Source organism: Polyodon spathula, chromosome 16 (assembly GCF_017654505.1).
Source record: "Polyodon spathula isolate WHYD16114869_AA chromosome 16, ASM1765450v1, whole genome shotgun sequence".
NCBI classification, from domain to species: Eukaryota; Metazoa; Chordata; class Actinopteri; order Acipenseriformes; family Polyodontidae; genus Polyodon; species Polyodon spathula.
In genome coordinates this window covers 15,550,821-15,576,079 of record NC_054549.1, presented here as the reverse complement: position 1 = coordinate 15,576,079, position 25,259 = coordinate 15,550,821, and the positions used below count along the sequence as shown (strand labels likewise).

Sequence of the window (25,259 nt, the reverse complement as noted above, 5' to 3'; positions counted from 1 at the left end):
GTCGCTTCCAAAGCCCCAGACCCACAGAAACCCAAACAGAGAAAAGCCTCCTCTGAAGTGACACAGTAATAACCATTCTCTAAATTATTTATTTGCAGAGCATTGGTCAACCTTTTGGTCATAGTAGTGGTTCGGAGACCCAATGCAGAGGTAAGACATTTGTCAAGTCTAGTGCTGGGTCTGTGTTGGGGTGGAGTTTTGGGGTCTAACGTAGTGATAGGCAAGGTTACCTGAAAACCTGGGTAATTGCCAGTGTAAAAATATCCGTCCAAGAAATTGTTTATCAACCCACTAGAATTGTCTACGGTTTCGTCTGCAGTGCTGGTTAAGCGTTTTCTCTTAGTTCTCAGTACTGAAAAATGGAACAGATCTCAAAGGGAAAGGTATGTGCATTTTTTGCAATTCATTTAAAGCTGGGTTGTCACATATGAGCTAGAAATTGGTAATCTAATGTCAGTCCCACAAAATTAACTTAAAGCCTTTGTAGAACATTCTCTTCAGTTTCTAAGTGTCTTTCTACCCCCCAGGCCCTGGCTCAGAGAGCACGCAGCCCCCTGTGTTCGAGATGATTTACGAAAGGAATCCCTTGCACAGCGACTTTGAAAGACGACTAGAAGTCAGCACCAGCCCACTGAACATCATCTACAACCAGCAGGCCATCAAGAAGGTGACAGACTTCTTCTACAAGGGCAAGGTGCACACCACAGGTACCTACTAAGCACTCTGTAGCTGAATTAACTTGCCTTCATAGTTATCTAGAGATCTGTTTCCAGTCCCTCTACGGGAACGCTCCTACTTTCTAGTAACTATGCCCAACGGTACAAACATCTCATCCCATTAAGAAGATATTGCGCCTGCTTAAACATTGCTGTTACAGATGAGTTGGCTCATCTTTAGTTGTCCTGTGAGGCATTGTTGTGTCAAGAAATCAGGACTGATGGCCCGTGTCTCCCCAGGGTTTGGCTACCAGTCAGAGTTGGAGCTGCGGGTGGCAGAGACGGCCAGGAGGCAGTACAACAAGCTGAAGATGCAGACCAAGACTGAGATCCGGCAAACCCTCGACCAGCTACTGGTGGGAGAGTTCATTGTAAGTCAGCAACTCCACTGGAGTTTCCTCCCTGGAAACTTCCCCTATTCTTTCTGGTCAACCAAGACCACACAGATCATTGTATATAACTTCTGTACATGTCTACCAGCTCTCTCAATACCATATTTAAGGATCATTGAAAAACATTGTAATTCATAACAAGCCCATTGACTATTGTCCTTCCTGGTAACTTATGGACATCCATAGACTTTATAGTGTGCATAATCCATAGATAAACCATTGAAAGAATTACACAGATCACAACTGAGCAGGAATGATTGTGGATATAACCCTGTTTGACCACGAAAACATTCAGACTGTTTAAGCGGATCATCTTTTAGGGTCCATCCCAGGTCTCTTGGTCCTAACAATTTCTAGAGCTCATGCCTTGGCAGTCTTGGTGCCTTGATACCATTCCCCACCCCAGTGTACCATGCATATCCTACTAACTAAGCCCTGTCTGTGTCTGGATGTGCAGGAGAACAGTAAGCGCTGGACCATGAAGCTGGATATCTGCGCCCCCCAGGTTGTCTTCCCAGATGATTTCCAGTCCCCTGACCCCATGTTGGTAGTGGTGGATCTGGGGCGCATTCTCCTCACAAATTCCCAAGGTAGCAGAATAAATCCTAATAAGGGGTGCATATACAGTATATATAACATATGTACAAGTGGAAAGTTCAAAAATTTATTTACAGTAGGGTTCATAATTAGGAACCCACCTGCAGCAGTTCAATAAATAGTGTTATTATTCCAGAAATCTTACATGGTATACACTTCTGTTAGTTTTGTAAGCTCTCAGTTTGCATGGCTTACATTTCAGGTAGTCTATTATACAGTCCTTGTATATGGTCCTTGGTCAAAGTTTGTTCACTAACTACAGACCATAAGGGAAAGGCCGCTGGATTTTTAATGACAGGAAAGGATGATTTGACGGAGTGGTGAAACTACCTAAAGGCAAGCCATATGAACTGAGATCTTTCTTTAACCTAGTGTGGTACAAGATTTAGTTTTTATTGAAAATGCATGTTTGCTACAACATGTGCTACTTCCACTGCACAACAATAAATATGTTTTAGATATCACCCCTTTTAATGCTATTTTAAACAATAGAACCACTACTTTGTTCCTGGTTGATTCTGAATGAATTTCTTCCTTTCCTCAACAGAAGACTCTAAAGTAAAGTCCAGGGACACACCTGTGGAGGGAGAGGAACTTAGTGATGACGAATATGCAACCCCCTTAGCAACGCCACCTGGGTCTCCACCCCCCGAACTCGAGGCCGAGGTCAAGGGTCAGGGGAAGTGCCTTGACCTGTCAAGCCTGTCGGGAAGCGAGGGAGGGCTTTACTACAGCAGGAAACTGTACGAGAAGTATTCCCTGTCATTCTTAGACCTTCAGATCATGGTGGGCAGACACAAGGACAACTGGAAGAACCTTCAGGAGAGCGAAGTGGGGCCCACACACGTGGTGGAGAGGTTCAACGTCCTTCTCCAGCTGGAGCAGCGGCTGCGTTACACCTCTGACCCTCAGCTCCCTGGGGCTGTGCTCTCAGGAACTCTGCCGGACCTCAAGGTCCATATCAATGAGGATAAATTGACAGCTTTGCGGAACTGCCTGGCCCAACTGGATAGCCCTGACATGGAGCAAGCGGATGCAGGGGAGAAAGAAGTGCGTGAAATGTCCAAATTGGCTGACTCCTCGACTTTGCGTCATGAGAAGATCTTCCTGAAAGATGACAGCCAGTGGAGGCTGCAAGGTTCTGCCATGAACCTGACCCAGAGTGTGATGACCCTTGAGCAGCACACCAGAGAAGTCCTAGTGGAATCCAGACTCCTACTGGCTGAGTTCAATATCAATTATGTCCAGCTGGGGGTGGAGAGTGGTGGGCGCTACATCTCTGTCCTTAAAGTCTATGGCACAAATGCCCACTTTGTCAAGCGACCCTATGATGTTGAAGTGTCCCTCACTGTCCATGGTCTTCTGCTGGTGGACACTCTACAGACCTACGGCACAGACTTTGACCTCCTGGTGGCTTCTCACAAGCACCTCAGTTTTGACGTGCCCACTGGCAGCCTCCGGGACAGCCGCTCACAGTCCCCAGTTCCCCGCAACTCGCAACCGACTAAGACTTTTACCCTGCATGACGAATCTCCTCCTAGGTCAGCCTCTGATAAGATGCCTTCCATCTCCACAGCATTCAAGAATGAGGAGGCCCTCATCAAGCTGGAGTACCAGTTTGTTAGCTCAGATTGCCCTTCAATGAACTTGGACAGCTCCCTGCAGGTTACCTCCATGCAGGTCAACAACCTTGATATTATCCTCAACCCTGAGACGATAGTGGAGCTGCTTAAGTTCCTCCAGAAGTCTTTTCCCAAGGAGAAGGAAGACCAAATTTCTCCACTCCAGCTGCAACAGACTGCACATGACCAAATTGTGGATGCTTCCGATCAGGAGACCTTCCAGTCCACCTATGACCAGAACACAGAGGTGACCATGGAGATCCACCAGCTGAATGTCCTTCTGTTGCGTACAGTGGCTTCTGGCCCTTTCTTGGGGTCTGAAAAAAAGTGCATTAAGATTGCCACGGCAAGTATGAGTGGCACAAAGGTAAATGTTTCTATGGGCAGTCGGCTGGAGGTCAATGGCTCCCTTGGATGTCTGCAGCTGGTCGACCTTGCCCAAGAAGGCTGCCGAAGCCAGTTTGTAGTCAGCATCGGGAATCTGGAAGATGTTTCCCCATTCAGGGGGCTGGATTTCATGGAGAATGCTGTAGGGACACCCCCAGAAGCTCTGAGTTTTCATTTCCTTAAGAAGACCCAGGAGGAATGCTCCCTACAGCTTCAGATGGCCTCACTGCATTACAACCACTCGGCAAGATTCCTCAAAGATCTGAGCCTCTCAGCCAATGAAGTGGAGGACAACTTCCGCTCCATGCTGAAGAGCGCAGCTAGCAAGGTGTCCACCGTGCTGGTCACAAAGACAGCCGAGTACAGCGAAATGGTCTCCATCTTTGAGACCCCTTCCAGGAAGAGCCGAGGGGGCTTCCTCTTTGAAGAGGATGCCCTGGAGGAAGAGCCGAGCATGGAGGAAGAGCCGAGCATGGAGGAGCTCATGGTCAAGCTCATCCTGAACGTCAACATAGACTCTCCGGTGGTCTCGATCCCCAGAAAGCCTGGCAGCCCTGAGCTGTTGGTGGGACACCTAGGGAGCATCTCCATCCAGAACTTTGTGGCCGGGCAGGGCAGTTTGGAGAGGGCGAAGCTGCAGGTAGAAGTGAAGGACATCCGGCTCTACTCCCTCAACACCAGCAAGCTGGGCCCCCGCAAGGCCCCCGGCACAGACCTCAGCCCTTCCTCCTCCCGCTCCCCATCGCACAACGGCATCTCTAACCAGGACGAGCCGCAGTTCACCCGGCATGACTTCTTCGAGTCTCTGCTCCGCAAACAAGGTGAGGAGCAAGCCATGATTATGAGGATATAGGGGGAGGGATAAGGTATATAATTCTCAATGTTCAGCCTCAATGGAAAATGTATTGGGGTAGAAAATGGGCTTGGCTGGAGTTTAGAAGATTGTGGGTTTGAAAGGTCAGTGGTTCTAAGCTAGAGCCCTGCAACAGGAATTTTTGATAAGAAAAAAAAAAAGTCGAGAAGAGGAAACATAGCAAGTCAGATATTTGGGATACATTTGTTTAAAAATGAGTAAAAATTGAGCAATCATTTGCTAGCCGTTTTGCTGACTGAGTAGGCTGTGTTTCTTCATTTTGTGGAGTTTTGAGTAAACAATGTATGCTCCTTATATAACAGTAATGATTATTACAGTAGCAAAGGGATTTGAAATGTTTTTGTTACATGGTTGATGCAGGATTTGTTTTACTCTTTTGGTGCCTACTTGATAAAACATCCAGAATTGTCTGGATCCCATTTGTTAAACTGTTGAAAATAAATGAATAAATAACAGACCATTGTATATGTATATGGGATATACATATATATATACAATGGTCTGTTATTTATTCATTTATTTTCATAAATGAGTGGGTTTGGTGGGTGGGGATGGGAGCATGATTAAAAACATATTCCCGCGCAGGGCTCTGTTGTAGGCTGCAAAGTGGAAGATAATGGATTTGAGTAGCTCTGGGGTTTAGGAAAAGGCTAGGATGCAGTGTGGAAGATAGTGAGTTTTAAGGAACTTGGTGGTTTGGAGAAAGGACTGGGCTGTTGCATGGAAGGTAGTGGGTTTGAGTAGCTTGGTGTTGGAGAAACTGCAGTGTGGAAGTTAGTGGATAGGAGTGGTTAGAGAACTTCCCATACAGGGACATTTTCCTCAGCAGTCACGCTGTCTCTGTCTTACCCAGCCTTTCACATCCTGAAGGATACCACTATCCAGTTCACTATGGAGAAGGTCCCCATCGATCAGGATTCTGAGTTCTCCTTCCTCTCCTGCGAGGATTCCTTTCACAGCAACAGCCTGATGAAGATCGAGGGCAAGTTTGTCAATGCTGTGCAGGTAAACCAGCATCTGACAGTCTGCCTCTAGAAATAATATGACACTAGAGCAACACTAGCTTGTAGTGCTTGAATGAACTTGGGTTTTCCATGTTCCAATATGACCCATAAATTCATAACTGATTCATATATTTTTGGAACCATTTAAGTTCCTAACTTGTGACACTAGATGGTACTGGTTCACCACTACAACTCTTCCTGGCATTACACTAAACACTGGCTAACATACCCTGGTACTGTATGTCAATGGAGTTTTCCACTCTGGAAATGCATGTCTAATATTATCTATTACTTTAACAGTATAACACTTATTTAAATAAGACACATTTTACTTGTTTTTCACACTAGGTTTAAAAATAAATTAGATTTCGATCTTCTAGAACTGAACAAAATCATGTGACTGTTTTAAATATGACCAACATTTCAAAATGTCCCTTACACTACTGCTTATGTTTGTCTCCTCCTATGTATAATTATTCTTGTTAAAACAGTGTGTGTGTGTGTGTGTGTGTGTGTGTGTATAGACACACACACACACACACGCGCACACACACATATGTGTGTGTGTGTGTGATTAAATTAAGGCATGGGATTGTTCTGGTCCTGTGTTTGAAAGTTTTATTAAATAGTGCAGTAGTATAAAAATACAGTCTTGAGCTGTATTTTTTTATTTAATTAATGTCAAAGCGATCCCCAACCAGGTGTCGTTGGCAAAGCCAGTGTACGAGCAGGTCCTGCAAACCCTGGACAACCTGAACTTCATTGAAGAGCAACGTGTCACCCTCAGTGAGTCCCCTACCCCCCTTCCTCCAACCCCCTCCTCCTCCAAACCTCTCCGGTTCCCAGACCCGCAGGGGGGGCTATTCGGACGAGATGCCACCTTCACCAGCCTCTCCTACTCCTCCCTGTCCTCCACCCAGCCTCTCACCCCACCCAGAGATCCTCCCTCATTCACCCAGATCCAAGCTACCTTTAAGATAGCAGAGCTCCAGGTTCAACTGTCTGCGGATCTCAGTTTGGGATCCCAAGGACTGGTCAGCCTCTGCTTCCAGGACTTAGAAGGGGAATTCTCCAAAGACCACCCTTGTACACTGGCTGTCCAGCTGACCCTCCGCTCCCTCCTTATGGAAGATCTCCTGGAACCCAACCCTGATTCCAAATACAAGCACCTCATGGTTTCACGGGGAGCCCCCAAACCCTCTACCTTCTCCCCCAAGGAGTATCTCTCCCAATCCTGCCCTTCATCATCCAATGCTCAGTTCCCTGACATGCCTCGCTCCCTTCCGGCCCAGATGGAGGAAGCCCAAAATGTGTTTGAGCTTTATCAGAGGCACCCTGGTATCTCTGCCACCCGAGGTATGGGCAGGAAGCACAAGGAGGAACCAGCCTACCCAAGCACCCCACCTCCTTCCCCCACCCACAACACCCCATCTCCCAATCCCATGCCAGCCTTCGATGACTCCCTGGTGCACATCAATGTCCTCCTGGTGGACAAGCATCATGCGGAATTCCAAAGTCGCTACGGAGGAATTGGCCGCAGTGTGGACGTGGATTTCAACTGCTTGGATGTTCTCATCACCCTCCAGACCTGGGTAGTCATTTTGGATTTCTTTGGGATCGGATCTACAGCCAACAATCACGGCCTCCGAACCACTCCCTGCCCAGCTGAGGACCACCCCCGGCTGCACCCCTCCGCCCCAGGATATGCAGAAGAAGATGAAGAGGAGGAAGAGGGGAAAACAGAGGAGGTCAACACCAAGTTCGACCTCAAGGTACTTCTTACAAATACTCAACTGTGAAAATGAATTCAAATTTATACCAGACTTGTTTATAATTGTATTGGGTGAGTTTTAGTGTAGTTTATCCTCCAATTATTATTAATTTTTGCTTCCTCTGTTGACAGTACTGGCAAATATTGTGTATTTCTCAGTCTTTGGGGCGTAAGTGCTGTTGTACAGACATATGTCCAGACCTCATAATTACTATAGGTGGCCCAATGAGTATTCTAATCGAGAATCACAGACAGTAATTATAATGGTACCGTGAAGCCCCCCCCCCCCCCACCTTAAGGCGACCCTTTATAGAACAAAACCAGTTATAAGATTGCCTGGTCGTGGCTCCCATTTGCACCATAATGCCATTTGTCTAGTACTTATATTCTCTTTATAATATGGAACTCAATTAGCTTGGTCTCATAACTGTGGCTCCTGACTATAGCTAGCTTTATAATGTGGGGGGGAGGGGGGGGGCTATATAACTATAGCTGTCAAAAATGACATAATTGAAATCTGCTTTACTGCTTAGTATTCATGTACGCTGTGTTGTATTTGTCCAGGTTCATGCCCTGTCTCTCGTGCTCAACAAGAAGACCAATGAGCTTGCCAAGGCCAGTGTCTCCAAGCTCTCCACTCATGTGGAAATGATTGGTGAGTCTGAACCCTGCCCTGCACTCCACATCACCACTCTATTATGAATAGGCTGCCGTGACCCACAGTACCTCTTTTAACCCCAACCCAAATATGTGTAAATATGCTTGAGGGCCTATTCCTAAAAGCTATAACTCATGAGTTATTTCAAGAATGTTTTTGTTAATTAGTGTCCTCAAAATGGTTTCTTTAACAACAGTCTTGAAAAGCTTCCTGCTTACCTTCAAAATACTTCAATCAGTTATTCAGTTTTTGTGAATTGGGATCCTCGCAATCTAAGAGACAACCTGTACAACCATTCTCCCAGTCCGTTTTTCAAGAAACAGAAAGCACAAAAGCAGTAAAGCAGTTTGAAACAGTACTACATTTACATGCGCCAGGATTCAGTCCTTTTTGTAAATGGACTGTTTTGAATCTAAAAACATACTGTATGTGCAAACTTAATGGTGTTCGGAGGAATCTTTGCTTCTGAATCTAGGAACTTGAATGTAGTAAAAATATCCCGCAACTGTATTCCAGCGAAGATTTGGTCGAGAATTCACAGATGAGTTTGGAATCAGTTCCTCAAATAGATAGCTTGAATACAATTATATTGGTGCAGATAAACGGGGCAATTGTTAAGTAAAGGGAGGGAGGGGCAAAACACGGTGGTCTTACATTTAGTTTAGAAATAAACTAGAAACGAATGACAAACATTTTGACTAGAAGTATTTTTGTCTTTAATCTCTTTTGACATTTGTTTTATACTGTTATAAAGGGTCTAGTTATTTGAACTGAATCTCATTGACACTAATGTGACGTCAAGTCTGTACAAATAACAGAGCGTTCAATGACAAGAGTTGTTTAAATAGAAATGTTACAGCAGTTGCAATAAAAAAATACAAAAAATTCAACAAAATATTGTTTAAAGGGGGTCATAAGAGTTTGGCCCCTTTTAACCCTGGGCCTAGATGTTATCTGTGACAGATTTCCTGTTGTTTTCCAGACGGAGATCTGTCTTTGCAGGGTAGCCTGGGAAGCCTGTCTCTAAGCGACCTGACCCCCCATGGAGATCTGTACCGGGAGCGTTTCACCACTAGAGGGGGCGAGGCACTGATCTTCGATATCTACAAGTAATACATTGTCTTTGTCAAGTTTAAGTAGCTGGGGGGACTGTTAAGCTTTGTAATGTAATATAACTTGTTTATGACCTGCCTTATTCCACAGGTACGGTCTCCCTGACCCCAGCCTGTTGCGAAGGTGTGATATCAAGGTGAGCCTGCAGATGGCGTCGGTGCAGTACGTGCACACGCAGCGCTTCCAGGCCGAGGTGGTGGCCTTCATTCAGCACTTCACCCAGCTGCAGGACGTCTTGGGCAGGCAGCGGGCCGCCATGGAGGGCCATGCAGTGAGTACCCAGAACCCAGACCCTTCTGTGCAAGCAGGACACAGCCAGGCATCTGAGAAATTGAGAACAAAAAAAGTGAATGCAAAGTAAAGACCTAAACTTAAAAAATAAATAAATAAATAAATACTATGGCACTTTCAACTTTTTTTTTTTTTTTTTTTAAATACAGTGTTCTGTTAGCACAAATAGGACCAGCTGTTCCTTTCTTTATTCCTATTAACACAGTTTACAGCCTGCCAGACAAAGCCAGATACTGGCAGTAGACGCTGGTTGTTTCCATGCTTACACTGGGCTTATATTGTAGACACAGGGGCTTCAGTTTCTAGAGCTTACCTTCATTGGACGTGAAGCAGAAAGAAGAATTTATTTGAGGGTCTTTTGGCTCCAGCTTGTTTCAGTGCCTGTAAGCCACGAGAAATGTGATTTAGAGGGGAGAATTAGGCTGCTTGAATAAGCACTATCTTAATAAAATCTGAAAGAGTAACATTTATCCAGTCATTATAACAAAAGGCAGCTGAATCATACGCAGGAATGTCAGTGTAGGATTTAGCTGGCCTCTCTTGTAATGACTGGATAAATGTAGCTCTTTCAGTTGGGATTAAGAAAGAGAAAGGGCTTTTTCTATCCCCCTAATTCTTTTCTCTAAATCACGTTATTTATGGATTATAGACAATGCAACAAACTAGAGCCAAAAGCCCCCCGAGCTTAGACTCATGTCTGTGAAAGGTGAAAGACCTCTGTCTGTTTGTCATGATATTCAAATTAGGTAGAAAAACAGGAGTTAAATTAAATTTAAAGAAAAGAAAAATGTTAAACGTGGAAGATTTAAAGGTGATATACCCCCGGGGAAGTTATTTTCCAACTCCTAAATCATTACCTTGTCTGAACTACAGGGGTCAGTAGTGCATCACCAAAAAAACACTGCTGCCTGTTCGACAGCATTCGCTTGCAAGACATAGTGTTAAGGAAAAACAAGCAGGGTGAAACCAAGAAAAGAGACTGGATAACATACCAGACTGGAACATTACCAAGTATTTCAATAAGTAGCTGAAGCGATTTTGATTAATTGCTGTTAGAAAGCTTGACAAAAATCTGGTTAATTAGGACTAGGATTTGTTCTGTTCTACAGTCCTGTATGTTCTGAACTCAAAAACAAGATTGAGATTTTTAACAACCTTATGGATTATGTAAAAAAATAAAATAATAATAATAATAATCTTGTAAACATACTTGAAATGAAACAAATCTGATTGCTTTCTGATTAAGGACAAGATGCAGCACTGATGTTAGGAGGCGTAGTTATCAAAAGGCAAACTTACAGAAAGGCAGCTTTTCTAGGTAGACAGGACAAGTACTGGCTACAGTTTATACTCAGGATTCTGTTAATTTGGCTGTTCAGAGAGTTCGAACACGTACAAAAGAATGATCTTTTGCATGTCAACTCCCAAAGACGTGGAACTTTTTCCATATGGTATGAAGATCATCTTTCTTTCTCTGGGTTTAAAGATCATATTTGGGAATTGCTTAGAACCTCCAGCTAATGCTTCTCCTTCAGTCCACATTAACAAATAGATATGTCTTCTTTATACTGTTCTTGGATCTCTGTATGCTGCTGATTTAAGTTTGAACCACACATGTTTTTAATGTGTTGTTTGTACTTGTAATTGACTCTGAGTGTTTTACAGGACCTCCTTGTAAATGAGGCCTCGGTCTCAGTGGTTAAATCTCTTGGTTAAATAATGAAATAAACAGGGTCTGCTGGGGAGGAACAGTGAAGGTGTATTGCTGTGTTTTGTGATGCACACATAACTGTTAGAAAGATTTTTGAGCTGCTAGATTGGTGCTTCTTATGTTCCGAGTGTGGATGCTGTATTTGATTTTTGTAGTGCTTTGATGCAGATCAAATACATATAGACAATAGTAACATATACTATGCTGGCTGAATTAGGTCTTGATAGTTCCTGGAATATTTCATTTCTGCTTATAAGCTTTAATTAATCATTTTTTTAGGTAGATGAGAGGATAAATGTGGCTCATTCACTTTGCAGTAAACTATGCTATTCCTTTGGAAGGCTTTACCATTTGTTAAAGTATGTCCTTACAAAACCCTGACGAAAAATGTAATGGTACCTTTGCCTGTATATATTTTAATCTCTAGGTCAAGTTGTAGGTATCATCCAATCAAATTGACCAGTGTATCTCAGACATTGCTCAAAGTACATACTTCATAAAATAAGTAATTCCTAAAAAGTCTTCATTACCTCATACTTGTCTTTTAAAGTGATGAGCATGTTTTGCCATTGGATCACAGTCTTTGAGCAAGCCTGGAGGAAGGTGGGATTTCTGTAATGAAGGCTTGCATGAAAATGATTACTTCAGGTGTTCACAGAGTTTGTTAAACACACAAAAAGATCAGTCTTGAGTTTTATTTTTTTGAATAGATTATATTTTACATTTCTTAATGTCTAAATAATTAGCATTTTATTTCATGTTTACGAAGAAAAGGTGCAATGCCCCTCACATTGTCCCACAGGGGGTGTTCAGACAAAAATAGCGCTGATGCGTTTCCCTCATGGTAGCACAGTGCCACCCTCACTGACCCCTCTCCTCTGTCTCTGCCAGGTTCGAGAGCGTCCTCAGCGAGCTGCGCGGGTCCTCCTGGATATTGAGGCAGGAGCCCCGGTCCTCCTCATCCCAGAGAGCTCCCGCTCTCACCGCCTCATCGTGGTCAACCTGGGCAAGCTGCAGGTCTGCAACCGCTTCCTGAATGCGGGCTCGCCGGGTACCTTCTCTCTCCGAGACAAGGTAGAGAAAATTACCATGGCTCATTCCTTTTTCCCATCTCTGGTGAGTCCTCTTTCTCAAGTATCTCCTGTCCCATTTGAATGCCTTGCTTGCTTTTTCTTATCTCCTTTATCATTTAACAAATAGCAACCTAAATCAAAATGTTGTCAAAATCAAAAATGGGTCCTTGAGTGGCTAGCTTGTTACAGACAGGACCACGTGGTGTGCAGGGTGAGTCATAGAGACAAGAAGGGCAAGTTCTGGCCGTGCAGAGGCTTCACTAGGCAGTTAAAAAGGAGTGTTGTATTGGCACTCCCACAGATTGAGAAGGCAAAATCGTCAGAGACTGTTTATCCTCAACTTGCTACAGCAGCCCCTACTGGCCAGCTGCCGGGTGAGCGCAAAGCTGAAACCTGCAGTACTGGCCCTTCTCCTCCAGGCGGTAGCTTGCCAACATCCACTCTCGTGCTCCTGGGTGTAATATGGCAATTGATACATTTTCATCTATTGATAGTTCCACAGAAAATAATCACAGTACTGTTCTGAAACTTGGTGAGGCACTATGGATTGACATGGGATAATAGCATCTATTTGAAGATATATATTTTTTTGTTTGTGAGCTGTGCTCTTTGTACAAACAAAAGTGATTCAATAACTGTTTTTTGGTGTTTGTTGTCTAACCGTGAAAATTAATGCCATTTTGTTTTCGTTTGTTAAGAATTTAATTTTGCATGCAAATTCCTACAAGGATCCTACTTGTTTCCAGGTACCCCTCTGAGCATGGCTTGTGCCTGCGTGTGCGTGTGTGTTTCCTTCTCATTTGGAAGTGTGCTTGGATTCATCTGTTCATTTCACTGTTCTTTGTTGAAAACTTCCAGCTAACAATTGTTTAAATAAACAAAACAGAAATACTTGTTCTATTGTTTGGGTGTCAGTATGGTTTTGGGTTCTTTGGTCACTTCACTTCTGCTAGCACCTGTGTCTCTTTGTTTGGGGATAAGCTTGGCACTTGTGCTATCAGAAACCAGGCCAGATTTATGCATTGCACATTTCTGACTGGCAGAGTGAGCGCTAAAGTATTGTAAGGAATGCTGTGGTAGATTCTGTGAAACAAAAAAAAACTGAATTGATATTCTGAATCGCGTTTACTGCATGATGTGGGTTATTACTTGATAGCATTTGATGTGACTAGAAAGAGGCAGCTGGGGTAGGTTTTTGATTATTTATTTAGTTATTGATTTATTGATTGATTGATGCTTAACATCATAATTCTCTGAAAGTGATCAAGTGAACATGTTTTAATGTGGCATCTTTGATGCTGACCTAATGCTGTTCTGTCTTTGTGGAGCAGGATCGTGAGAAGCGTGCCCCCCAGGGTGAAGGTAAGAAGGGGACGAGTGAGCAAGAGACCCAGAGTAAGTCTCCCCAAGACCAGGCGAATTCCACGAGTGCCCCCCCTGCTTTCACTTTGGGCTGCCCGCAGTGGGGGCTGGGAAGGATGCCCGTGGTGGACATCCCGGTAAACCCAGGTGAGGGAGGAGTGGATCAGCAGTTTGACAGGCATTTTTAAGTCATGGCTTCTTTTTTACATATGTCTAGAGCACCGCTTATCCAGTTGTGATGAAACTTGTTCCTGTCAGAATCTGGGACAGTCCTTCTGCTGTTGGTCGCAGCTACATTGTTACTCAGTGGATGTTGGTGATCTCCTTTTTTCATTGAACAAACAGTCTGCTTTTCCCCGTGGTTCTGTCTCTTCAGAGGACCATGTGTGCCTGCTTGACTGTATTGTGCTGGACCTTCAGGAGATGGATATCTTTGCTGCGGAGCGGCTGCCTCGGGACAGCTCGGAGTGTGGGTTGGATGAGAAGGAGGCCAGCACAGACCTGCTCTTCCCCTCCTACTCGGTGAGGCGCACCGGGGTCAACCTGCTGAAGGAGCGCTGCCGGCTCAAACTGCAAGTGGAGAGGAACCTGGACAAGTGAGCTCCCAAACAACAAGCAGACTGCAGCAGAGATACCACCAGCTCAGGATATACTGTTTATGAAAGGAGAGCAATTGCAGTATTGTAGTACCAGAATCAGACTCTGGGGATGTATGGAGATGCCTGTTCATCTCATAGCATTACCTCCGCTGTTTCATCACAATTGGATGGACATTCTGTTGTTAAAGGTGTTTATAAATCCACAGCTATGGCCAAAAGTTAGCATTACCTTGAGAATGAACTAATTTTACTTCATAAAATTGAATGAATCTATGTTTAATTTATTTTTTAATTATGTCCCAATCCTAAAATTGTAGGTGATGCAAAACTTTTGCCAATAGCGGTACACTTCTTCGTAACTCAAAATACCCCCCCCCCCCCATTCAGGGAGCTGAGTCACGCCGTGCCGGACATGTCTATACATGGCAGCCTGTCCTCAGTGCACTGCTCCCTGGACCTGGAGCGCTATCGACTCATCAGGGGACTACTGGAGAACAACCTGGGGGAGCCAGTGGAGGAGTTCCTGAGACCCTACAACCTGCAGGACCCCAGAAGCTATGTAAGAGAGCAGCACCTACCCCTGCATACCTGATACACTCACTCTACACAAGACATCCGACAGCATCCCAGCACCTGCACACACTCTATACACACAGATCACGACCACTTACAGAACCACTGCAGCCACTTGATATCTATACCTGACAAATCTTGTAATCCTAGGTAAACCAGGGAGGGAAATGAGACTCCCACTGCATAGCATTTGGAGACGTTCCTGGTTTTACTATGAGTTCTTTTAGACAAACATGACCTTGTTACCAATACACTGTGGCTAATCAAGCATGTATTAAAACCTGGAGTGGAGAGGACTGCTATGCAATAGGAGACTTATTTCCATCCCTGTAGATAGTGACATATATTTTGGAGTTAAAAATAAAGCGTCTGCGGTAGAGGTCCACCATGGGCCCTGCTTTCACCATGTGACCATGATTTCCTTTGGGTGAAGCATCTGCCAACCCAGCGCTTAATGTCATCTCTTTAAATCTCTGTCAGGTCAGTACAGATGTTTAATATATTGCACCAGAATGCATGGGCCAGAATAGCATGTGATAGCTTCCGTGTGATATCAATAAATATTTCCCTGTTCAGTTCTTATCAGATTAGTCATGAGACCAATTTAACATGACCGTCAACAAAGACTGGCTTTCATTTTCTATAGAGGCCATTGTCACATGCCAAGATGTATTCCCATAACACAGGTCACTGCATTCAGCAATGTTTGCAGCTACTAAATCAGTGATTATCTCTGGCTGTGGATACAAGTGTATACTTGGATTGGTGCCCCAAAATATTAATCAGAATAAGTGAAAAAGTAACAAAAAAAGACTGATTCTATTCAGATTGCAGCCTTATTGTTGAAGGTTTCAAGATCTTTAACAATGAAATTAAGCAAGAAATGAGCTAAAAATGTATCTTCAAACGTCAGTGTGTGTCCAGGTGCTCAGTTGCTGTTTGTTTCTCTGCAGACGGTGCTGAGTGGAGAGGTGTACACAAGCCTGTCCTTCCTCGTTGATATGATGAATGTCAGTCTGGAGCTGCTCGATTCCTCCCAAACAACAGGGGGCAGCACCTCCCTCGCAAGGTACACTTTCCTCCATCCAGTCTGTCATTATGTCACGCCGGAACAATAAGAGAGATTTTCAAAGCTCTTTACTCTATGTTGTACTCCTTTACAAAATAAACAATCTAACTACTTAAAAGTACTTAAATTAATTACCAGATGGGACTCTTTCTAGTAACTAAGTCTCTCATTTAAAATAGAAAGCTACGAAAAATAAGTTAGGCTTTTGTAAACCATTTTATAGTCCCAGTCCCAGTTCCCATTATTTTCTGAAATGGTTTCTGAGGTCAGTAAGCTTTTCTCTTTCTGTTTTAATGCATCTTTCCATCGCTAATAAATAGATCTGTTTTTAGAATCGTGATCTCTTGATTGGCGTACACTCAGGATCATTAACAGATTCAGACATTAAAACTAAAGGAATAAGGCTTTTCAACAGGACTATACTGGATGTTTCAAAATCTACTTTTGAAAACTTAATTGTGAAAATATGAGATGCTCCACACAGGTACAAAGCTGATTGATTACACAGTGCTGCTTTATCTGCCTCACAGGTTTGATTTCATGAAATCCAAGCTGCTGTTTGAGAGTTTTTCCAATGGCACCATGTCTGTGAACCTGGTGTCACACTCCCTCCTGGCTTTCGATACTCGCAGTGTGGGGCACAGAGCGACAAGCAAGGGCCAAGCTGCCAGTGGGACAGAGCAGCAGAGGCATAATGTCTTCGACTGCATTCTCCAGCCTTCCAAAACTGGGGCCAACCGAGCATCCCTGCAGATGGAGCTGCACTTCAGGTACTGCGAAAGTGAAGCTGTTATCAGCACTAAAAAAATGACAGTGGAGGTCCTCCTATTCGGACCACCAAAGATTTTGAAAAAAAATGGAAAGGGGTGGACAATTTCCTTCATCACATCCTGTTGACTGTATTAAAAGATAAAATCTCCCTAAATAGAGCTCCTAGAAACACGTCTTATCTCCAAGACCTGTTTGTCTGAGATCACAGGTGTACTTTTCTCTACTGAACTGATACAGGACTTGTCAGCTTGTTCTGGTCTTGATGAGATCCTATATAGAACTAGGATGTTTTCAACTCCTTTCGAAATGGAAAATTCACACAGTGAATGCCTGTGATTTTTACTTTGACGTGCTGTTCTTTACCTGCTAGGTCTACGTGTGACTCTTCCAGCTTCACGGTGGTTCTCAATAACCTGCGTGTCTTTTTGATCTTCGATTGGCTGCTGCTGGTGCGTGACTTCCTGCGCACTCCGGGGGAGAAGCCCCACCCCCCTCCTCGGCAGCGCTGGTCGAGCGGGAGCAGCACCGAGTCGGCACCGTCCGGAGCTGTGATGCCCAAAACCATTAAGACCGGTGTGGTGACCAAGCGGTCCACCGTCCCTGTCACCCAGGAGCACCACCTGGAGGTGAAGATCAACGTCACAGGTAAGACACGGCTCCAATAAGTGGCCCAACACCAAGGCCTTGAAGAGATACAGTATCAACATGTTGTTAGTATTAAATGACTTACCGGTTTAATATAATATCATGCATGTTCTGTGTAATTTGATACGTTGTTGTTTTTGCTTAGATTCTTATTTGCCATGCTTACTAACTTTTTGTAATTAATTAATTAATTATTACACACATAATCAGTTCAGTGACCAGTTCCAAATACCTGTTCCTCGTCAAACAAGCGCAAAATGTCTTGCAGAATTCCACGTTTTGATTTTGAGATATGCAGATGTTAGGACAGTAAGTTTCAGGCTCAAACCTTGGGCTGATAAAAGCCATGTATTTGGAATTTGAAGAAATTGGATATTCCGCAGTGCTGTTTCTCAGCTCTGGTGGGTGATACTGTGTTAGTGGCATTCCTGTTGATTGACTGTGTTTTAGGCACAGAGTTTGTAGTGGTTGAGGACTCCTCTTGTCTCGACACCAACGCCATCATCCTCAAGGGCACCACCGTCCTGACCTACAAACCACGCCTAGCCGAGCGCCCCTTCTCGGGCAGCCTCGCGGGAATCGAGGTGAGAGGCACGGGCAAATACTGAGTGACAAAAAGTTCAATCGGTTTAGATGTTAAATGGAAACCTTAATGATCTCTTTTCCTTCATCCCTCTACTCCCCTCTCCCTCCCCCCATCTGACCCCTCCCAGGTGTTCTCGTGCCGACTGGGCAGTGAGCAGGAGACAGCCCTCTCTATCATCGACCCTGTCAATGTGCAGGTGGAGCTGATGGGGAACCCCACCTACAAAAGCAGCTCTGGACTGCTAGATGCCTTCAACACAGAGGACTTCCCTCCGCTGCTCGAGGTCTGGGGGCCAAGCAGGGTCACCGTGGGCGTCATGGGGCTGAACTTGGCTAGATGTTACAACTGCATTTAAATAATATATATTATAGTAATTATTGAAATGAATGCAAACACTTTGGAGGAAGCGAAAGCTCTGTACCGTCATAGTTGAAACTAGGGAACAATAATCGATTCTAATAATATTATAAATCATGTTGTATGCTTTATTTTATTTTTTATTTTTTTACTGACAGCCAATTACTGAGATGTTATTATTTTTTTAGGATTTGATTTTAGGGTTTGTTTCAAAAGCAAGCTAGTGGAAGGCAGACACAGAGAGAGAAAGAACTACAAATGAGGGAGACAGTAAATAGGCTCTATCCCTAAAGCCATGCCTCTGCCTCCCTCCTCTTCCCTAGATCCAGTTCCCAGCCCTGGATATCCGCCTCTCCTACAACGATGTGCAGCTCTTCCTTGCCATTGCCAAGTCCATCCCCAGCTCAGGGTCCACGTCCCCTCCAGACCCCACCCTGGACACAGAGCCTAGCAGCTCCAAGACCACCCAGGAACTCTTCAGGCACAAAACAGAAGCCATCCTGGGTGAGCGCAGGACTGTAAATCTGGATTTATCAGGAAGCTGTACTGTGTAAAGAGTGTGATGTTTGTCTGCATGACACCTTGAATGTACATTAGGTCCTGTGTCTTCTGTTTGCAGAAACGCAGCTGACTCGATTGCAGGACCTGGGCTTTAAGAAAGAGGACTGTCGACGGGCCCTGGTTCTCTGTAAAGGTACTGGCAAGCATTGGTAGGAACAGGGTTGGGGTCAATTCTTTGTTTTCAATTCCTTTTTAAAATAAATTCCCAATTCCCTTTTAATCAGTTACAATTCCAGTTAGGAACATCTCTGGAGGGTGAATTTACCAGGGGATCAGATTAGGAAAGGGGAGTACTAGATAACGCCTGTTATTCTGTTATATTAGAAGCTGCTCTGGTAATTGTGTGTAAGAGGGTATTACTGCTGTTATGCCAGTGTAAACATTAAGTATGCATTTTGTTTATCACATTAATATGGTAGGCCAGTGAAAAATGGTTTCAATATTTTGCTCTTGTAAAATGCACAGTGGGCCAACAAGCAGTCAACGGTCACTTTGTCTTTTCATTGGCTCGATCCCCGATAGGTCAGCTGGACCAGGCCGCCACATGGCTCTTCAAGAACGCAGAGTCAGTGACATCACATCCTGTGGGCAATGCTGCCGCTGGCTGTGCCCATCCCGTGGCCCAGCCTCTCTCTGGGGTGGAGGTGAAGGCGGAGAGCGTGTGTATCTGCTTCATTGATGACTGTCTGGACTGCGACGTGCCACTGGCTGAGATCACCTTCTCACGTGAGTGTGTGTGTGTGTGTGTGTGTGTGACGACCTGTTGATGTTACACCCCCACCTTGTAGGGACTTAATTCTTAAAGATAATTTTTCCATCTGCATTGTCCTAATATTGAATTTCTTACCTGCTAATACCCTGTCGTATATGTATGATTTTCTGTTGAAATTTTGGCAACAAAGACCCCCCAAGGCTTATTTCGACATGGGGAAGTGTGTTACTGTTGCACTGTTCTCTGAAACCCAGAGGGGAAGCCCTGAGGAGCCGTTTCAGGTGCATTCCTGTTTTTGGGAACAAGTCGGCAAAAATCTAAGCAAAAACCACATCATAGACACAACACACAATATAAGAAATTCATTTTTTCAGAAATATGGATATAAAGTAATTAGAAATATGGCTCTAAAGCCCTCACTGCAAATTCCGACCTTTTTTGAAACTCTAAAAAAAAATGAGTTTTAAGTTTCTGACTAGGTACCATAAATAAGAGACTTTTGTTCTAAGCCTGTTTATAAGTCACTTAAGACAAGATAAATAGAGACTGAATCTACTGCCACTGGCTATTGTTCATTCAGAAGTATTTAGTTTAGCTGCAATATTTAGGACTGTGGTAATCCATAACCATGTTGACTCTGGGGAAAAGAGCAGAGCAGCTTTCTTGTAGAGCAGTGTGCTGGTGTTTTGGTGCTGATTGAAGTCTTGTTGTTGCAGGACTGTACTTCCTGCAGCGGGTGGGTTCAAACCCAGAGGGGACCGCCAGCTTCACTCTGTCTGGAGATTACTACAATCGTGAGCTCTCCGGTAAGGGAACTGTGTTTGCATAGCTTTTCTCTCTAAGCTACACAAAGCTTCTCAAACCCACTACCTTCCACACTGCAGCCCAGCATTCTAACCACCGAACTTATCAAACAAGCTACCTTCCACACTGCAGCCCAGCATTCTAACCACTGAGCTTCTCAAACAAGCTACCTTCCACACTGCAGCCCAGCGTTCTAACCACTGAGCTACTCAAACACTACCTTCCACACTGCCTTCCACACTGCAGCCCAGCATTCTAACCACTGAGCTACTCAAACAAGCTACCTTCCACACTGCAGCCCAGCGTTCTAACCACTGAGCTTCTAACTCAAACAAGCTACCTTCCACACTGCAGCCCAGCATTCTAACCACTGAGCTTCTCAAACAAGCTACCTTCCACACTGCAGCCCAGCATTCTAACCACTGAGCTTCTCAAACAAGCTACCTTCCACACTGCAGCCCAGCGTTCTAACCACTGAGCTTCTCAAACAAGCTACCTTCCACACTGCAGCCCAGCATTCTAACCACTGAGCTTCTCAAACAAGCTACCTTCCACACTGCAGCCCAGCATTCTAACCACTGAGCTTCTCAAACAAGCTACCTTCCACACTGCAGCCCAGCATTCTAACCACTGAACTTATCAAACAAGCTACCTTCCACACTGCAGCCCAGCATTCTAACCACTGAACTTCTCAAACAAGCTACCTTCCACACTGCAGCCCAGCATTCTAACCACTGAGCTTCTCAAACAAGCTACCTTCCACACTGCAGCCCAGCATTCTAACCACTGAGCTTCTCAAACAAGCTACCTTCCACACTGCAGCCCAGCATTCTAACCACTGAGCTTCTCAAACAAGCTACCTTCCACACTGCAGCCCAGCATTCTAACCACTGAACTTATCAAACAAGCTACCTTCCACACTGCAGCCCAGCATTCTAACCACTGAGCTTCTCAAACAAGCTACCTTCCACACTGCAGCCCAGCATTCTAACCACTGAACTTATCAAACAAGCTACCTTCCACACTGCAGCCCAGCATTCTAACCACTGAGCTTCACAAACTCGCTACCTTCCACACTGCAGTCCCTAAGCACATGCCAATCAAACCCTTGTAACCCTTTCATTCTTGATTCTAGGCTGGGAGCCATTCATCGAGCCCTGGCCTTGCTCTGTTACCTGGCAGCAGCAGGCTGCTGGACATCTGCACCCTCCTCGCTTGAAACTGGGCATCAAGGCCAGACAGAGACTGGACGTCAACATCACATCTGTCTTACTAGGTATTGCTGAACCTATTCTAGTGTCTCAAAACCCATTGAGAGGAGAACCTGCTAGCCTTTTGAAACGATCAAAGCTACCCAAATGAATAAGTACATTTTGGTTTGTATGTGGAAAAGATAATTGTATCGCAATTATCTGGGCAGTTCCAGAGGTGTACACTCACTACAGCAACCAATAAACCATAACTTTAAGCATTTTTTATATTGGGTACATTGCATTGTCCTTTTCCCCTGGAGTGGAATCGGCTGAAACAAGGTGGCTTGTTTGTTACATTCAAAGGTTCTGCGGTCATAAACTAAAGTTATAAACAACAAAAAGTGAAAAAACTAGAAAATTGCAATGTTTACCTGTGCTTTGTTAATACAAGTTTAAGAATGTTTTTTTGAGAATGTTTAAAAATTATTCTCTGGCGTTTAGCCTAAGGTTCCATGAAGTGCGATCTCAAAATGTTTGATCCCACTACTGCCTCTGTAACCCAGGCTCTCTCTGTTGCTTGCATTCCCTAGTGCAGTACAACACGACCAAGTCCTCCTGGCTAGCAGATTACTGCAAGGAGGCAGAGCTGGGGCAAGCTGGGGCCTCTCCCTCGGTCTCCTGGATGGGCACTTCGGTAGACCCCCCATCCTTCGGACAGAGTAAGTCTGTGGGGGGGGGGGGGGGGGGTAGCCATTTATTGATTGTGCATGCATACAAATTAAAACTAATATTCAGAAACTGTGTGAATAATCTCAGCTACAGTTAACATGTAATAACAAAGCTGATTGTAATAATGGATTTAGTAGCTAATGTGGATACCTGCAATATTCAGGTTGTCCCATAAGTTTTGCATCATGGGAATTAATATTGGTAGTCTCTGTGTCTTTTTTGAGGTGTGAATTGTATTTAAAAAAGAGGAGCACATGCATAATTTTGATATGTGGTGCTGATAGTCAGTGGGGTGCCAAAATTTGCATGTAATATCGACTTACTGCCTAGTTATGTTATATCAGAGACGCTGTCAAAGCAGGGACCATGTTGCTGAGTTAATACTGTTAGAGCAGTCAGTCTGGTCTCATTATTCATGCTGGCTACAGTATTGATCAGAAGGTCTTCGCTGTTTCACTCTGTCCTTCTCCCTGGGTATTGTATCTCTCCCTCAAGCTCCCCCCCTGTCCCCACTAACTCTCTATCTCTGCTCTGTTAGGTCTCCCTCTTGCCTACCTTAGAACTAGAAGCACAGCCAGCCTGACTAGTCTTGAGAGGCAGATCCACTCTAGAGGTACTGTTCTGACCACAGATAGGTTTACAAACAAATGCATTAAAGAGTCATCCCCCTGTAGCCGGTAGAACCACGATGGAGATTTTCCCTTTACTAAATTTAAATACATTGGAATTACATTTTCAGTCAATACTGGAAATAGCGAAAATACTTAATATATGACTCTCTTCATGTATTGACAAGGGGAAGAGACTCGATATATTACATCTCCAGAAACAGCTCTGGCCCCCGGCAGTTCATTGCCAGGGGTCTGCAGAACAGAAGAGAGGGGATCCACAGCCAGGATTGTAGTCAACAGCTCTTCCAAGAAGACTACTGCACAGACACACCCCTTGGTTACACTGCGATCATGAACAGGATCTGTGAAATCCCTGTGCAGTCACGGTCACAGAGATCAGTAATGCATCCACACACGTCCACAGGAGAAAATTATTCTGTGACCCAAGTGAAACCAAGCCCCCACAAAATGAAGTAAAACAAAACGTTGTGAAGCAATCAAATGCAACACAAGTTAATAATAAATTAACCAGTTAACAAAACTCTGAAAGCAAAACTGTAAAATAAAAGGTGCAGTCAGGAAGCAAGACATTGTTAGTACTTCACGCAAATCGGTTAGCTACTAACATGCTGCTGTCTCGAGTTTCATCTGCTTTGTAAAGCAATGCAGACTGATACAAATATTATGGTCTGGCTGGAAAAAGAAACAGGAGTGGGATAGCGCACAGGCACCTGGGTAGGCCAGTCCTTCTGTGATCCAGTCTTGATTGATGCCAATCCTCCACAATCACTAATTTCCCATTCATTCACACCATGAAGAGAATGACACGTGGAAATACTTACCCATTTAGTGCATGCTGCTGTTCTGTTGAAGGGTTATCCATACATTGTGCAAGCGCTGGTTTATTTTACTCATGAGAATGTCTGTAAACAGCCCACTTGGACTCTCATCTCGTCATTGGTGGAATTAATACTCCATGAACGATCATGGTGAATCCTCTATTTTATATTATGGTACTAGGGTTTGAAATTAGCTGTATTCGGCTCCAGCTGACATCACAATAGGACTCATCAATGACACAGCCTTTGTGACACACCTGATAACGTCACTGCATGGTTACAGTGCTGTATATAAGAAGGGAGTAAAGGTAAACCAGCTGCAGTGTGAAGAAGCTGTGCTGTGTGTGCAGTCAAACACCATGGTGGCTTGCTAACGTTAATCAGTGTGTCCTCCAGGGTCGGGTTAGCTAATAAAAACATTGATAATGTTAGTTGCAGGCAGGAACAGATATTGGGGGTGCTAAGTAACTGAACGAGACTTTCCGCTTACTCTGATCGCTTATGAAATGTGCTCTGCAGCACTCTGAAGTGCTCAGGGGGAGCGGAGCTGAGCATGCTGTTAAGTAGGGTTCTTTCACTGAGCTGCTGTGAGCTCTGAGCAGCTCACTTACTTAAAGTGCCCATTGTTTTCAGCTGCTAAACGAACTTGCCTTGCAGCGGATGTGAAGCTGTCAAAGAGAAGACAACCGTTTGTGCCGTATGCCTTGAGGAACCACACCGGCTGTACAATGTGGTTCGCTACCATCACCACGACACCCACAAGGTAACCTTGACTGTACTATTATTGTTTTGTTGTGTTTTTTCTTTTTTGACTCGTGACCTCACTCTGTTCTTGTCCACAACTTGACTATACTATTATTGTTTTGTTGTTTTTTTTCTTTTTGACTCGTGATGTCATTCTGTTCTTGTCCACAGGGTGGCTCTGTCTCACAGTGGAAGTTCAGACCCTATCTCTGATAGGGAGGGGGGGAGGGGCTCAGATGATCCCCTCAACATCAGCGAATGGCGTGAAGTCCTGCCAGGAGAGGAGATTCCCTTTGTGTTTGAAGCCAGAGAGAAGCTGCGTCACAGGTACACGCCGCAGGCACTCTGTCGGGGACTGGCACTCTAACTGGAGTCAAGCTGGGGAAAGAGCAACCACTGGAAGAGATAAACTGTGTCAATAATGGGAAATGGGCTCTGTTTTTTAATGCGCTCAAATGATGACTTAATGCAACAAGATAAAAAAATGATGCCAAAATTCATGCTTTTTTTAAGAACATGTTTCAGATGTTGCTTTTACTCCTAAATCACATTTACAGTAGAATCTGTCATATCCGATCTTATAAGATACCATACCATCTATTAACTGATGGACCTTTGGTATGTGTCATTTACACACCAACTGAACGGTTCTGAGGGAGGCTGATCAATGCACATTTTATTACGGGTCTACAACAGTAAATTCAGCTCTTAACAGGACAGAATGGATTCAGCTGCAGATTAAAAAAAACATGGTGCCAGTGAGCGGAAAAATTCTCGCTCTGAGCCTCTCGGTTATTTAATGCACTGTATTCCAGTGTTTTGTTTTGTAATCATTTTCAATAATTTTCTTTGTATAGTATACTTACAGTACCGTACTTGCACACACTGATATGCC

The 25,259-nt window shown here is 44.3% G+C and overlaps 1 protein-coding gene across 6 annotated transcripts in view; it reads left to right on the top strand.

Moving 5' to 3' along the window:
• The window catches only part of LOC121328355 (vacuolar protein sorting-associated protein 13D-like), a 63,755-nt gene that overhangs the window by 11,632 nt on the left and 26,864 nt on the right, over positions 1 to 25,259 (top strand). For 2 of the 6 annotated variants that reach the window (XM_041272972.1, XM_041272978.1), the window contains exons 15-42: positions 99 to 150; positions 528 to 707; positions 957 to 1,087; positions 1,566 to 1,698; positions 2,253 to 4,535; positions 5,442 to 5,593; positions 6,294 to 7,364; positions 7,928 to 8,018; positions 9,004 to 9,130; positions 9,225 to 9,405; positions 12,028 to 12,252; positions 13,541 to 13,718; positions 13,948 to 14,167; positions 14,558 to 14,729; positions 15,697 to 15,812; positions 16,343 to 16,582; positions 16,954 to 17,228; positions 17,679 to 17,812; positions 17,942 to 18,097; positions 18,495 to 18,675; positions 18,791 to 18,865; positions 19,255 to 19,458; positions 20,161 to 20,250; positions 21,384 to 21,524; positions 22,032 to 22,160; positions 22,709 to 22,783; positions 24,254 to 24,383; positions 24,536 to 24,691. In XM_041272972.1, coding sequence (XP_041128906.1) covers positions 99 to 150; positions 528 to 707; positions 957 to 1,087; positions 1,566 to 1,698; positions 2,253 to 4,535; positions 5,442 to 5,593; positions 6,294 to 7,364; positions 7,928 to 8,018; positions 9,004 to 9,130; positions 9,225 to 9,405; positions 12,028 to 12,252; positions 13,541 to 13,718; positions 13,948 to 14,167; positions 14,558 to 14,729; positions 15,697 to 15,812; positions 16,343 to 16,582; positions 16,954 to 17,228; positions 17,679 to 17,812; positions 17,942 to 18,097; positions 18,495 to 18,675; positions 18,791 to 18,865; positions 19,255 to 19,458; positions 20,161 to 20,250; positions 21,384 to 21,524; positions 22,032 to 22,160; positions 22,709 to 22,783; positions 24,254 to 24,383; positions 24,536 to 24,691 — 7,298 coding nt within the window. The remainder of the gene's footprint in view (positions 1 to 98; positions 151 to 527; positions 708 to 956; positions 1,088 to 1,565; positions 1,699 to 2,252; positions 4,536 to 5,441; positions 5,594 to 6,293; positions 7,365 to 7,927; positions 8,019 to 9,003; positions 9,131 to 9,224; positions 9,406 to 12,027; positions 12,253 to 13,540; positions 13,719 to 13,947; positions 14,168 to 14,557; positions 14,730 to 15,696; positions 15,813 to 16,342; positions 16,583 to 16,953; positions 17,229 to 17,678; positions 17,813 to 17,941; positions 18,098 to 18,494; positions 18,676 to 18,790; positions 18,866 to 19,254; positions 19,459 to 20,160; positions 20,251 to 21,383; positions 21,525 to 22,031; positions 22,161 to 22,708; positions 22,784 to 24,253; positions 24,384 to 24,535; positions 24,692 to 25,259) is intronic. The other 4 variants (XM_041272975.1, XM_041272973.1, XM_041272977.1 and 1 more) reach the window with 4 other exon arrangements.